The sequence below is a fragment of the Rhopilema esculentum genome, chromosome 17 (assembly GCF_057945365.1).
Source record: "Rhopilema esculentum isolate cy_ngs chromosome 17, ASM5794536v1, whole genome shotgun sequence".
Taxonomy (NCBI): domain Eukaryota; kingdom Metazoa; phylum Cnidaria; class Scyphozoa; order Rhizostomeae; family Rhizostomatidae; genus Rhopilema; species Rhopilema esculentum.
Genome location: NC_142831.1, coordinates 3013296 through 3028818, shown reverse-complemented (window position 1 = coordinate 3028818; position 15523 = coordinate 3013296). Strand labels below are relative to the sequence as shown.

Here is a 15523-nt window from a genome sequence, read left to right as displayed (position 1 = left end):
ATCTGTTTTCCATCTAGCGCAAGCACAGGCCATCAAAAAGTGTTTTACTATTGATTTACCGCAGGGAGCACGGGGGCTTTAAACTTCTGATTATCTCCCACAAAGTACTTTTAGCCATCTACTGAATTTCTTTTACTTTGAGCTTTTAGCATATCAAGAATAACTTGTTTTTCTTCAATCCACCTCTTCTTCCAAGCTTTCCGATCATGGTAAATGACTTGCGGTCCTTTCCGATGCAACCGTCTACCATTAAGATCAAATTGTCGTTTCTCAAATCACGTTCAAGTTTTGGAGCATCATCTTTTTACAAAGCAAACTTACTCTAATTGGATATTTTCTCAACATTCCATTTATCATAGCAGAAAACGAAAGAGAACAACTTGGAAGTATAACATTGATCATAATTTCAAATTTACCTTCAATCTAAAAGAGAGCATATAATGCTTGGTATCATAGCAGAATCAGCGATAGCATACAATTTAATATAAAACTGACAAGTGTCTCTTAGTACACTTGTTCGGCGGATCTAATTAAAAAGGGGAAAGAAAGAAGAACATAAATGTCAGGTTTCTTGCCTTGAAGTGGAAATTGGGGGGGGGATTGGGGGGCAAGGCTAACAAAAGTGGGGGCAAGACTATTCTTTCACCATATAATGCAGTTTTGGAATTATTTGTTTTGCAATAAAGTGTAGGGGGTGTGGGGAGTTGGCGTGGGATTTGAATGTTTCCATTAGAATAAAATCATCCAATATTCAAATGTTCTTTTATTGACTATACACGAATAATTGAATGATAATGTTCATCTTGAGAAAAACGTGTTTTCATCTAGGTACGCTGAATCATATTGCAAAGGAACACTTTGCAAGCTAGCAATAAAGATCTTATTATGCAGTAAAGGTTTTTTATCCGAGCAAATTCAAAGCGGAATTGCACCTTCACTATAGTTTTATACTTGAAGAAGATAGTGTTCAAAACGAGGTTCACGAAGGAGAAGGAGGTCGGGTGTTTAAATCTATATCATGAAATTTATTCTTGAGGCACGATACTTGACTGTAGAATGATATAGCCGAAGAATAACAATTTACTTAACAATAAGAACCAGAAGGCGACGAAACTGAAAAGTTAAGCACACACCCTGGTCACCAAAACCAGAGATATAGATCTATGGGATATATCCAAGAATTGTACAAAATCACTTGCAAGTTATAAAAATTCTAGCTATATCTTTGCAAGCTCAAAAAGTAACGACTTTTGTAGAAAGGAACCTGTTGGCAAGAATTGGTCAACGTTTTTTTATCAGGCAATTGATTTTTGGATAGTTGGTAAGAATGAAAACGGCTAGCTTTTTTAAAGAAAAGGGATTATCTAAGCAACCACTATTCTAAATGATATAGGATAAGGAAAAACAACTTATTAGACTAAAATAAGAATTTTGCTGTGTCCTTCAAATTTCTTGCTTATAAATTACTCAAACTGACTTTGCCAGACCCTGTGAAGGACATGGACATGCATAGGGACATGGAGAATCGAATGATTATAGAACTTTCTTACGCTAGAGTCGATTAGAACTCATAAGATGCGAACATTTGTGAATTAAACAGCAAAATTATAAAAAGTTGCTCTCAGTCAAGAAAGGGTAGCATGTACCGTATACAAATTACATAGTTCTAAAAAATGCTGCAGCATTGTTACTTATCATATAAAATTTTATATACCCCTACAACAAAACATTATTGGCACTGTAGTCATATACAAATGACAAATGTATCTTTGAAATCAAAAGGATCTCATCTCTGCATCATGATTTCTATTTCTTGATTATAGCAGAATTTTAATATCACTATACAGATAGCCATAGATGTCAAATCGTAGAGTATCAATCAAGCTTCAACATCTTGGTCTTTAATTTCCCATTAGATCTACAATGTTTTTAGAACAGCTTTGCAAAGCTTAAGCTGAAAAGGGTTTCTTCTTAGAATCGTGTACGTGTGAGTCATAGTAAACATCTCTGGTCTTGATGCTCCTGCAAAGAAATATAGTAATTTTGACAGCCACACAAGCGATTTTGCCTAGCAAACTTGCAAGCAAATTTGGTATATAAGGCGCTCTCCGATCCCCCAACCCAAAAACGTTAAAAAAATAAAATATCAATAATTTTTACATTTGCAATATCTGTGTTAGAAAATAAAATAACAAGTATGATAGAATATTAAATTCGTGAGAATGTCTTACAAATCGAACTGATCCAAGCCCAGTACATCTACAGTTGTTTTCAAGAATATTTCAACGACGAGAATTATAGTTCATACCTTTCAAGTTTAAATTCCTAGATGTGTAAGATCTATAGTTGATCTACCAAGCTATATTGTTTCTATTGTCCTTTCTATCATAATACTCAAAAATTTAAGACTTAGGTAGTCCAAATTAAGCGCAGAAGTCTTAGGAGTGCAACACTAGATCACATACCTTGCCACGTACGGATCCAGCCTTCGCAATTGCTCTGTTGTGTTTAATTCAGGACCAAAATCATGAACAGCAATGCTCTTTGTGAATCCATTGTCAGCTTGCTCCATCACATTTCCCTTTGTATTACCCATCCTTTCTTCGCCTTTTAGCGTTTTGTCATAGTACCTGAGAAAAAACAGGTTTCTTAGCAAACGCCTCTTTGTTTTGGTGGGAAAAGGGCAGAATGAAGGCAGGAAAAAGATTAGAGAGATATGGTGCAGAAGTTTGAAGAAGCAGATACAAGAATAGCACTGTAATTTAATTGATATGGATTGACAGTCTCAATTTTTATAAAAGAATATAGTGTTGTTTTGATAGCTTTTACTTCCAATTGCAATCGCTAAGCTACAAATCAATGCCACATTCATATATTTTTGCCAATTGTTTTGTTTTCGAGATAAAATATTAGTTACAAAGATACACAGATAGTAAAATTGCATTAGACTACATTGCTGATTCAGAGTCAATAAAACTCAACATTCGAATACCATTATCAATATACAGCACCAGTATACGACTAGCCATCATATTTGGTATTTGCTGTTCAATTAAAGTTTTTGATGGTGCTGTGGAGATTTTCTCACTAGGACCTTTCAATCTTATTGCAGATTAATGAACACTTATTCGTCAAAAACAATGAGAATAGCATTTTGTTTTGTTGTCTTTACTTGATTTGTTGATAGAAGCTCAGTCATCCTCAGGCCATATTTAGCCCCTAAAGATCAAGGAGTTAGAAAATTGGAGAACAGAATTATCCTAATGATAATTTCGTTTCTTCTGCATGCTACTTCTCAAAGACCCAAGATAAAATGTTCATAACTTTTTGAACAGTTTTTCAGTAAATTCTACGCAAACGATTTTACTAATATGCTTTCACTAGAAAATCTGAGCATCATCTAGGGTCTATATGTAAGAAAAATGCTGCCTCTAGCCCCTGTGCGTCTAAAGGCTGTGCATGCTATCCTGAATGGACGAGAGAACAGCGCCCCAGTCATGGGTAGAACTGTAGTCAAGGTCTTTAAGAATTTTACCGTTTACGTTCTTCTAAACAGAAATTTAACAAAAATATAAGGGTATTAGTCTCAAACTGGCATTAGATCGGGGAGGAGATCGGAGTAACATTAAAGGTTTGTTTCTGACGAAAAATAAACTTTCTGCAGCATAAATAAAGGTAGGTATTGCAAATCTTAATGACGAAGATAAAAATCGGTCTGTGTTACACAATTTTCCTCAGTACTGTATAATCATTAGTACTAATTTTGCAATTATGAAACAAACCTGTTATAATACTCTGACTTGAAACGCAACAGAGATAATGGGGCTTCTGCAACCGGCACATATTTGTAATTATTTTCGGTATAACCAGTCTCTTCCTGCAAATTAAAGGAAAACAAATATTAAGAAAGATTTCAAGATACTTTCTAAATGAGCAAAATAGATAAATTGTTGAGATGTTCAATTATTTCTAAGAAATTTTGTAAAGACAAAGGTATAGATTAGTTTAGACATTTATACTTCTGATTCATTTATTCATGGTATATATGTAATTCAAAATCAAAATCATGCAACTTGAGCAGAAAAAGATTTTTCATGTTCAGCGATAACTGGAAAAAAAGCTTTGAAGTAACATGCAAATCAAATCACATATTTTTTTAATTAAAAAGTACGAGCATCGTTGAAACGGCTAGTACGAGCAGGTGAGAGGATTGGGAACTAGGGAACTGGTCACGTGTTTCATGAGACAGATAAATTTCAATTTGGAAAAGTGCGAAAACCAAGAAAGTGTTCGGGTTAAATTAAAGTTGTTACGTTGGAAGTGATAATAGGAAGGGACTAGGATTTTAAAAAAGCGTCAAAATTAACAGTAAATCAGGAAAATTGAATAATGATCAATTAAACTTATTAGAAGTCATCATAGGATTCACGCCATCTATTTACCGAGTCACGTCTAGTCACATTCATTTTATTTGCAAGAAAAAAATTTCGATGTTTAGTGCTTTAAATTTTTAACACTTTTGGTAACTTTAATATTTATTGTTTTTAAGGGTATTTTGTTGATGATTTCATCAGTTTAACACTTGGGGTCCTGATCTTATCTTTTTTGCTGAGAAATTTTCCAACAGAAACTTGTTGGGGAGAGTTTTCATAACTGCCAATTGTGAGAAGCATCAATGTTTCTATTATATAAATTTTTTTGTGAAATTTAATTCAGAAGGTTCTCTTTTTTTAAACGCTGCACTTAGACGAGGAAAATCATTCATATTTTCTGTGTCTAAAATTTTATACCAACCAAGCCAGTCATATTCCTGATAATTTAAAGCTATGGGTTTTTGTGAAATTCAATTGTTTCTTATTTTTTGGGTTCAAGCACTGAAATTCTTTAATTATTTTTGATTGTCCAGAATTCGTTTCTTACCTTGCTTCCAAGGGTAACATTTCCAAGCTTTTCTGTCATCGTTTGCTCAGACCTCGAGCGACCGCGGAAAGCTGCACCAGACAAACTGAAAAAAAACAAAGAAAACCTGCTTAAATGACAGTATTACTTCGAAAAAAAGAAAGCGTGCTGTGTTTGTGGACAATTACGGTATCGGAAAAAATGCAAAGTAAAAACCTCTTATTTAAGGAGGAATAATTCTCATCTAGTTTTTAATTGGGTCAACAATAAATGTTTCTTATTACGATACACTCATACCTAGTTTAAGTGTTATAACATATTTCGTCTATTCGGTTATTCTTTCATTCATTCATTCATTCCTTCATTCATTCAATCATTCTTTCATTCATTTCTTCATTCATTCTTACATTCATTCATTCATTCATTCATTTAAACCTTTCCTTCATTCAATCATTCCTTCATTCATTAATTCCTTCCTTCCTTCCTTCATTCATTGATTCATTCCTTCATTCATTCATTCATTCATTCATTCATTTGCTCATTCTTTCATCATCGATTGTAGCAGTTGACAGTATTCAATGATATTTGAGTTACTTTGCCAAACGATTTAGGTGTACCCAGTCAAAGTAGACGGTGGTGCAAGATTTTCAATAAGCCTAAAATCAAAAAGCCAGCATATCAAGATGGCAAATATGAATATACCTTGGATATTGTTTCGCGTAGAGCATATTGGTGTACTCAGCAGGGTCTTTCTTCTTTATCTTTTCTGCCACCAGTGGTTTCACATGCGACAGTCTCGTATATACCTTCGAAAGATGATTGTGAAACGGTGTTAGGTAATGATGGATGGGAAAATATTGAGACACGTGCCTGCAATCCATGGGCGGTAAAAAGTAATTATTTCAGTGAAAGCCGGGAACGTAATATTTGATACTTTTGCAGCCGAAAAATGAAAGTAATTTAATTGTATTGTTTCAACAGTGATTAGTCAAAAAGACATTCCTAGAATAATAAAGGATAACAACAATAAAAAAATCTCAAAAGACACTTTTTGGCATTATTCGTATATAAATATCTTTACCTACTATCTATCAATTACACATATCAAAGTAATTTTTCTTCTTGCAGAAAGAGGGTATCGAGAGAGAATCGCTTAAGACAAGTGTTTGAACCGAGAAAAGCCACAAGAGCAAATAGATTAGAAATGGGCATCTCAAAGCCCAAATTCGACCCATTCGACGTTCATGTCAGGGCCATATGAGTGTGAGGTCAACAAGAATATCAGTATCTTTATGCAATCTATGTTATGATGCTTATGTTGTGCCATTTGGTTGCTATTATAGCGAAAATCGCTCCTTTCTTTGCCACTTGACCTACACCATGATTTCATATAATTATTTTAAACTTGAGGTAATGCCTCTAGCTTTCTGATAACCAATAGCAGCTAAAATTTAGCATGATTTATTGCTTTTTACGTTAAGGGAAAATTAATATTGCACAGAATAAAGCTACCGTTGGTTTGCCCCTCTAAAACAGTCCAAGTTTCTCATGTGCTCCCCTGTAAAACCTAGTCACCCATCCCTTGAATAGATTTTCATATTCGATTTCAAAAGTGATGACGTCACAAAATCTGATTTTTCGAACTTTTGATTTGTAATAGCTTTTGAAAACAGATAAAATTGTGCAAAATTTTCTTCGATATAGCTGCATAAGCATAGGGTCTCTCCCATCAAATCACTGTAATTTCGGCTCGTTTTATAACTTTATAAACAAAATTGAAAAGTTTCAAAAAACATTTTATGACGTCATTTTATTCTGATCACATAACTTGATCTGTATTACCTCTTCCTGTCGCTGAGTGAATTCTCCTTTCGGTTTGATCTCGCGTGTGTACCCTGTGTCTCTGTCGGAGCCGACGGCTATTGTAGTGAATGGTTCCCCACCCTGAAATATAGTACAGTGGCTTTGCATGAAGATCTATACTTACTGAAGTAGCGAAAATTGGCTTGAAGAAATGTTTAGGCAAAAAATGAAAATTGTATTAAACAATTTGATGGATTGTTTATGTCAAGATAGTTTTGAAAAAAATATATCTCAGATTTTGATAAAAATGCATTTCTTAATTCCTTTTACCCAACTTTAAATAAGTACAGCATAGGAAATAAAACAGACATTAAATAGTGGCATTCAAATAGCTGATAAATACTGATTTGCACTGAGCTTAGATACGAATACTCAACAGCATTCAATCAAAGGTTAAAATTTCTGCCCAAATGGCATGAGGTAATGCATGCCCAAAAGACTTTTGGTGACGTTTGTTGATGAAACGCACTTATATTTTGAATATATGGCAATTTTTGGCATAATTCAGATATGTTAACTTTCTAATGATACCAGGGGCAGATCCAGAGCAAATTTGAAGGAGGGGCATTTGGCAGTGGGGGCGCTGAAAAATTTTCAAAAATTGGTGACGAGAGTACGATGTATACAGCAATTTCAGATACATTTTCGGAATAAACAACATAACTTTGAGGTAATCCTTGAAGCAAATTAACCTATCGGTCTCAGAATCTTTTTCATCTGATTCTCAATCTTCGAAATGGACGCAAAATTTCCAACAGGGGCGCCAAACTTGCTTCAACTCGTTGAGAGAGGGGCAACTGCCCCTAGTTGCCATGTGGGCAATTGCATTATGTGTGCAGCTATATTATACAAATAGAGTTATCTCAATTGGATTGAATGCATTTTTGAGAGAAAACATCTCTAAAACTCGGAAAAAATTCAGTCCTTCGAATCTTTAAATCTATAAACAACAACACCGGATTAACTTAAGAAAACTGATGTGAGTATCAAAAATAAAGAGAAATTTCAATTAGGAGCCGAGGGAGCTTATGATTGAATTCTGTAACATTTTTTTTCATTTGTAAAACCCTCGTTTACACGCTCTCAACATTTGACTGAACATGGCTCCATATCAATGTTCAGTGGAATGTTTGGAGCGTTTAAACACTTGTTCAGCCTTTCAGATTCGTTCGGTGTTTTTGAGTCTCACTAAGGTCTCACTTAAAAATGCATGGCAGAAAAAGGTGTCGGCACAAGCTCATTAGATTCATTAGGCTTGTTTTGATGATCTTGGCGCGCAAACTTTCAAAACAGAACTCAGGTGAACATTACTGAACAACGCTTTACAAATGTTAAGCCATATTCACCAAGTATGGAGAGCGTTTTCACGGGGCTTAAAGGCTCTTACCCAACCGGCACGCTTTGCTAATAAAATTAAAAAACCGGCCTACTATCGTACTGTATGAATATACAAAACACAGTTAATTTCTCAATACAACTGCGGCTAAGCATACCGGTTGCGCAAGAGCCTTTAAGACAGCGTATATACAGGGGCGGATCCGGAGCAAATTTAAAAGAGCGGCAGTCGGTAGTGGGGGCGCTGAAAAATGTTCAAAAATTGGTGACGAGAGTACGCTGTATACAACAATTTCAGATCCATTATCAGAATAAACAACATAACTTTGAGGCAATCCTGGAAGCAAATTAACCTATCGGTCTCAGAAACTTTTTCACCTGATTCTCATTCTCCAAAAAGGGCGCACAATTTCCCAAAAAGGGGCGCCAGACTTGCTTCAACCCCGGCAATATATACAACTATAAGATCGTCAGGTTTTGATTCTTACGTGAAGATATGTTGAAGGTCTGAAGTCAGTTTTCATCATACTTGTTCCAGTTGGGCGCCATGTGTACCAGCCCTATAAGAATGGCAGCTTCATTGTATATCATGGATACAAATATCAACAAAATACATGAAACATATTTTTATGGATACTAACTAGTAGATATTATTGTGCAATTTAATTTGTGTCATTGCAAATGCACCTGCCAAATTTATCTCCAAAAGATTATCATCGTTGCGGAGAAAGTTTCCTATCTCTCTTTAAATCAATTGCATTTTTCAAAAAATGGCAAAATCCTCCTACTTTTTGCAAATCAGACGAACTCCATGATATTTTGTGATAAGGCCATCTAGCTGCCCTCTCGTGCACTGGTAACCTGTGAAAAGTGGCCTCTTCAACTTTTTACCAGTACATCAGATCTTATTTACATGGGATCAAAATGGTTTGAATTTACACGAAGATAGATTTCATATTAAGCGTTGATCTCGTTCTCGACAGGAATAAAGAACTTGCACAGGATTTCAAAGTCGTTTCATCAAGAAAGATACTGATGTAATGAACATGTTACATACAGGCAACTTTCCGTCGTGAACATCATTCGGCTTAAAGGTGATTGGTTCATCATTGTAGGCGTGTGTGAATCCAGTCTCTTGCTTTGGTCCGACTGTTTTTGTTGATAGATCAACTAAAAGTACAGAAAATTTTAAGTAAGTAATTAATAAATAAGTGTTTCTACTGAAAAAATGCAGTAGTGAGGGTATTCCAAAGGAGGGGGGTGGGAGAATTGTTCCCGTGCTCCTTTTGGAAAACAACAAATGTTTCCGTGTTCACGTTGATCAAAATAAAAAAATGACCCCTCAGAGACCCTCAGTAGTAATACTTTGTAATGAAAATGATGCAAAAAGAAGATATGTCTGCACGATCTAAAGAGGGTGGTTTGCAAAGTCCTCAGAGTTGCAAAAAGAGAATACTTTACAAAGGGGTTTAAATCAACGGCAATCTTGTTATTTTGTTAATTTAATTCTCGATAAAATTACGAGAAGCAATCTAAAACTTGCAGGGAGTAACTCGTGAGTAGGAACCTTATTATTGTGAACCTGAAAAACAATTTGATGTCCTAGGTACATTTGTGTTACTATTGACCCAGAGGAGAATCATAATAGGGCTCAGCCCACACAAAGCTAATCTTCTTCATGATCTTGTGTTGAGTGGGAGCATTCAAAGTTGAAAAATATCTGACCAAAGAAATAATAGATACTAATGTAATATGCAGTTTTTGCTAAGTGCAATGGCGTTTATAGGTCATAGCATATGACATATGAATGAATGTGTTTTGCAGCAAAAATGGCTTAACAGGAAAAATCACAGTTATTCCATGCATATCTCAATAAAGTGGATCACTCAGGAAGCAGGATCCTGTTGACTAGAGATAACAGTGCAAGATAAGTTTCTTATCAGGGTTTTTAAGGTAGTACTTCACTTAATTGGATTTGAATATTTTAATATTTTTGCTCCTTTTGTGTAGGAAACATTTGCTTGTGAAGTAGCTCTATTTCATGGCAAATAAAAAGGATTATAATAAAAAAGTTTCACTAACTTACCTCTTTCACTTGGAAACCCTCTGAAATTTGCTTTATTTTCTGTTGACATAAACTTTGGGCCCTAGAAAATTTTATAATTCAATGACGAAAGGAAGAAATTTGTCTACAAGAAATTATACTTGAAACTCATATCTAAGATATAGTAAATACCTGATAGCAAAAATTAAAGCAATTGAAGAAGTAGACTGTTTTTCTATCTGCAACTAAACGTACATGGCTTTCTTCAATGTTAGCTCCCATGCATCCAATGATTCCTTGTACAAAATCTTCAACTTTCTTAGACAGATTTATAAAAAGAGATTGATTTTCTCTTGCTTCTGTCTTTTTCTACAGTTTGTTACCATAATATTTAGCTTTATCAACTTATATAGCTGCTATCCTTGCAAAATCTTCTTGAAGCAGGCATAAAGCCAGTACTGAAAAGGTAGGCAGATAAATGGAGCGAAGCCAAAAAGGTTTTTCGGAGTGGTACCATATTGCTTTTTGCCAACAAAAGGGCGTGTCACACTCTTTTGATTGTGGTCATAAGAAAAGTAATTTTATATGTTGCTTTTATGTGTTTCTATTTCAGTATTCAGAACTCTATAATTTCAAATTGAAGCATTTTTAGTGTCATAATTTGAAAGTTAAGTTGCTACAGAAATTTTAACAAAAAGATTAAAATTAAACTACAGGATGAGAAAAAAATATGTGCCCACGCACAAAGTATGGGGGAAATTGACCTCCTTTAGCAACGTCCCTGGGGGAAATGCTGACCTAAAGTCGGTTTGTAATGGCATAAAAGAACCTTCAAGCAATGTCCCCCCCATGCCCGCCTTTGGCTTCATGCCTGTCTTGAAGATAAGCAACACAGCCATCTTTCTGCCTATTCGCATTGCACCTTCTCTGCCCCCTAAACATTGTTTGTATTTGATTGCAAATGAAAATAAAAATAACCATGATTTTGAAATACTAATTATGCAGCGTTTAATTTTTTGTTTTTCTTTCAGGAGAAATAGCTTGGCCATTGGGTAGCAATATAATGCCTCATTATTCAAAATAAATAAAGCAATTACAAGATGTACTGTATTAAATACACAATTATAACTGTTAAAGTATAACTCACGTGGCCTGCATTTTCTATTGATATCGGGTCTTTTCCTTTCAAGTCATAAAGTCGAGGCTTCACATTTGGGTAAACTACTCCTTCTTGCTTTGTATCCACAAAGACTGATCTTACCTGAAAAGCAGAGAAAATTTCAGTTTCACACATTAAACAGTTTTTGAGGGTGCAGAGTGGTGAAAAACTGAGTTCATGTATGACCTTTGGTACCTATGACCAGGAATTTTTCAATGAACTAATAGGGGGAGAGGGCAGGATGATTTCTATTCTGGTATTGACAAAAAATTTTGTTCTAGACAAATAGATTGCTGTTCTTTTTTTCAAAGAACAAAAGATTGCCTCAGATTGGTCTAACAGATAGTTTTAGCATGAAGAAAAATGAGATGGGTTAGAGGGAATTTTTGACTACTCTTATCAAAGGGTGAGCTAAGATCTTGTGATGAACAAGATCATGGTTACATTAAATCACTTTAACTATGAAAAGATGTTCAAGCTGGGGCACCTGCTCTTACAAAGACCAAGTAAGCAATATCTATTCTAAATAGAAAAAGCTTGATTAAATTTAATTTTAATTTATATAATGATGTATAATTGAGTATAATTATGCATAGCTTGTATAATTAAGATGTTGTGTAATGTATGATTGGCTTATTCAAATATAAACCAACTATATAATAAATACATTATATCTAAATTGACCTAGATCAAATGCATTATGCATGCTTTGCAAAACTCAATGATTATTCTTTTAATTTAGAGGACAAGAAGTATTCATCAATTTACAAATGGGTAAACTATGTGGGTACACTTTCAAAAAAGGTAAAGACAAAATAACCTGCAGTAAACGTTCAAATTTGCTAAAAATATGTTTGTTGTTCAAACCAACTAGTAGGCTCAAAATATGTAGTACTAAAGTTACCTTCTTTGTTGTAGGGATAGTTGGTGATGTGTCATGAACAAATCCACTTTTTACCATATAAACTTGCTTTGGAAAAGGATCTTTGCCATCAGAGCCCTTTGACCCTTTGAAATGTTTCTTTGTCAATGAAAGGTAGTTATCAGTCAGAAGCTTCCTATAAAGTATAAAAAGAAAGTCTGGAAGAGTTCTAGGTGAGGGGGGGGGGGAGGGGAGGGAGCAAGACACAAAGAAATAGAGCAAAACAATAATAGTAAAGTAGAAAAAAATTTCAAATTGTGTGAGGGCATGGGGGCAACAGCCCTGTTGGCCCAATGCTCCAGATATATTGAAGGAATGATTATTTTTATTATCTCTTTCTTGATTTCTGATTATTAATAATAGCATTACCTACATTAACAATACAATTGAATTGAACAAACTAAAATCCACAATACAATCCAATACACATATCTGCTATCAGTTCTCAATTTTAATACACTCTATGGGCTCTCTCTTTTGTTTTCAGCTCCCCTAAGAACAAGTTTTTGGAAGATTTTGGTTGAATTTTGTTTAAATTAATCACATCTGCAGCAAAGAAAGCTTCTGTGTACAGAAGCCTTTTACTTTTGTGTTCAATTAAATAAATAACAATATTGTTATTACACTGAAAAATCCATACGAGAAGCTGCAACTTTAGCTTTGTTGCAAAGTAAATAGAAATGAAATTGTCCATTAACCTTCTTAAATACTGGTGCATCTGCTTTCACTCTGAGTCTAAAGTTGCAGTAGAATGAATTTGGAGTTTTCAGGATTGTCTATTATTTTTGCATTATAATTTTTGGCCGTTAGAAGCATAAATTGTGGTTAAAACTCTTTATTATTTACGTTTCATGGATGAAATCTCGCACTGATATTTATTTTCCCATATCAAGTTTTCCATAATTGACATTATTTCTGTTCGCATTCATTAGGCAAATACAGCGATATGAAAAAAGTTTAAAAAGATTGAAACATCCTGAAAATTGAAAACAATATTTGAGGAGTTAGACTTGGAAACTAGATGAATATATATTAATTATTCAGATATTATATGATAAAGAAAACTGGGCTTACCCCATTCTAGGGTTGTCCATTTCATCGATTTTTCGGCTGTAATAAACACCAGGTCTAAAGTTACTTTGGTAGCCAGTTCCTTTGTGTTTGCCTGTCCTTGGGGAAAAACCTTCATGGCCATATCTGTTCGAATATTCTGTTATGTAGAACTTTTGTGTGATAGTATCTGGTCCATGACTTGCTTTAATGTGTGCCGTTACTGGCCCATATGGTAGAGGACCCATTATTATCCTAATGAAAAAAAACACATTAGGAAAATATTTCGAGATTGATTGAAACAAACAGTATGCCAAATACTAGTTTCGATGGAACTGAATTCATTGTGCTTTAGTAAATGAAAGGTGCTTGACAAATTGCGAGATCAGATATAGGTACTGCAAAAGTATTTGAAATGCCCATCCGCTAAAAAAGGATCGTTTTGTTTACACAACAAAAGTAGGCCGAATACACGACCCTATCAAAACTTCTTTCAACTACCACAAATCTTAAGAAAATAGTTGCTTAAAATATCTCAAACTTAAAAGGTCAATGAATATGTAACGAAAAATTAAACGGTTAGAACAAATACCTAGCTCTCTGTCAAACTCTTTGGAACAACTCGTATCTTCCCTTGGTGACTATGATAAGTGGAGCATGACACCGATCAAAATAGCGTCCATTGCTTAGCAACAGTAGTAGCACGGTCTCGTATTCAAAATACCTCGCTATCAAACTTTCAATACTGAAAATTAATATAACTTGAAATTAAGGTAAAATTATACGGGTAGAAAGCGTAATACTAGATGAGATGTTAAAATATATAATGATAAAAGATGGATTAGTAAAGATACGAAAATGGTTTTTAAGTCCATTAGGAATAAGAGTGCAAAGTTTGGAAATATATGTTTTTCGAGGAAATTTTCTTAGTATTGTCCTTAGGTGCGTAGAGAAATTTAAATGATATCAATGTTGTGGTTATCAAGTGTTGTTATCTTTATTTAGATGAAAAGGGACTGTGGCCTCCTGGTCATCTTTTCTGGATTTCTGAAGATGTACTTTCTTCTTTACATCGCGGAGATGTTCATCTAAACGGACGGGATGTCACCCTAATGTTGTGAAGGTCGCATTAGGTGTAGCTGTTGCAATATGCAAGGCAAGGGGAAAGAAATTCCTGTGCTTCTTGGTGAATATCTACGCTTGAATTTATAACGGGCTTTGCTCATAGCGTTTTTTTTTAAAATTTACTCTTTCCTCGTACAATTTTGTTATAAATTCAAGCAACCACGTAGCTGTAAATGTCGGCTAGGGTGGGCAAACTCGAGCAAGAACCATACCTGAATAGAGCAGGCTTTAAAACAAGAAAACAGATATAGTTAGACTAATCAAGCTCATGGAATTATAAATATGCCAAATTTTCAAAATATAATTTGGAAAACTGTAGCCAAAGTTGTTTTCAAAATTTTCATTTGAGGGGCACAGCCACCCAGTGCGCCCCTGTAGCTACGTGGCTGAATTCAAGTTATTTTATTGGTGTAAAACCTTGGAAATCTTTTGTATTGATGGAGTATCTAAAAATGATAGTCTGTGCACGGTTAAAATTTAAAAATGTAGAATACGAAGAGAATGAAAAAACGTGTCTGTTATCAAACGGGCTATAAATCCCTGGAGACTTATTCTTTCTCTGAAGACATCCCCTTAATATTCAAATTGAGGAGGGTACAGTCAAATACACAGCTTTATCTGCAGGAATTTTGAGCATTTTTCTAAGCTGTGAGCTTCAGGTTATTTGCTGACAAGTAATTCGACACACAGGGCTCTTCAGAATGACATAACTTTTAGCTAATCTTAATGCTCACACTTCAACATTTCTGAACAGAATATGTTTCTCGTCATTTATCGTAAGAATTAAAGTTGTTGTGCATAAGATAAAACCGTAGGAAATATTTTGAATAATAAGCTGATATTCCGAACTTTTCTTAATCCATTTCTAATATTTTGGAAATTTATAAAATATTTACATAACGTAGCGGGGCTTTAAGATAAAGTCTAGAGATTTGCTTGAGAAAGCGTTGCTAGTCCCAAGCATCTTTAAATTGGACAAAAATCCAAGCTGACTTCAAATTATTTATTTAGCATACAAAAATCACGGAAAAACTTACCAAAATAGAAATACTGTACTTTGGCAAATGTTGCAAGCACTCTTACTCTTATTCTTCAAAGATTTTCGATGCTTAAAGTTTTAAAATGT

General features: G+C 34.5%; 1 protein-coding gene across 1 annotated transcript; it reads right to left on the bottom strand.

Annotated features, from left to right (window-relative positions):
- Nucleotides 1–672: 672 nt before the first annotated feature.
- LOC135696100 (stabilizer of axonemal microtubules 4) lies at nucleotides 673–14005 on the bottom strand. Its single transcript, XM_065215381.2, has 13 exons — nucleotides 13865–14005; nucleotides 13297–13527; nucleotides 12205–12358; nucleotides 11289–11402; nucleotides 10184–10244; nucleotides 9155–9267; nucleotides 8586–8657; nucleotides 6742–6843; nucleotides 5602–5705; nucleotides 4921–5005; nucleotides 3783–3877; nucleotides 2466–2630; nucleotides 673–2022 (listed from the first exon to the last, which is right to left on the bottom strand). The coding sequence occupies exons 2-13, from the start codon at nucleotides 13518–13520 to the stop codon at nucleotides 1950–1952; spliced, it is 1362 nt and encodes a 453-aa protein (XP_065071453.1). The 5' UTR covers nucleotides 13521–13527; nucleotides 13865–14005; the 3' UTR covers nucleotides 673–1949.
- Between the last annotated feature and the right edge of the window lie 1518 nt (nucleotides 14006–15523).

What these genes read in the sequence shown, in the direction of transcription:
- LOC135696100 (XM_065215381.2), bottom strand. Translation starts at nt 13,520, where the DNA reads ATGGGTCCTCTACCATATGGGCCAGTAACGGCACACATTAAAGCAAGT. An exon ending in TCACTCAGCGACAGGAAGAG is followed by an intron (nt 5,706 to 6,741) that starts GTAATACAGATC and finishes CATCTTTCGAAG; the next exon opens with GTATATACGAGACTGTCGCA. An exon ending in CTGGATCCGTACGTGGCAAG is followed by an intron (nt 2,023 to 2,465) that starts GTATGTGATCTA and finishes ATTTCTTTGCAG; the next exon opens with GAGCATCAAGACCAGAGATG.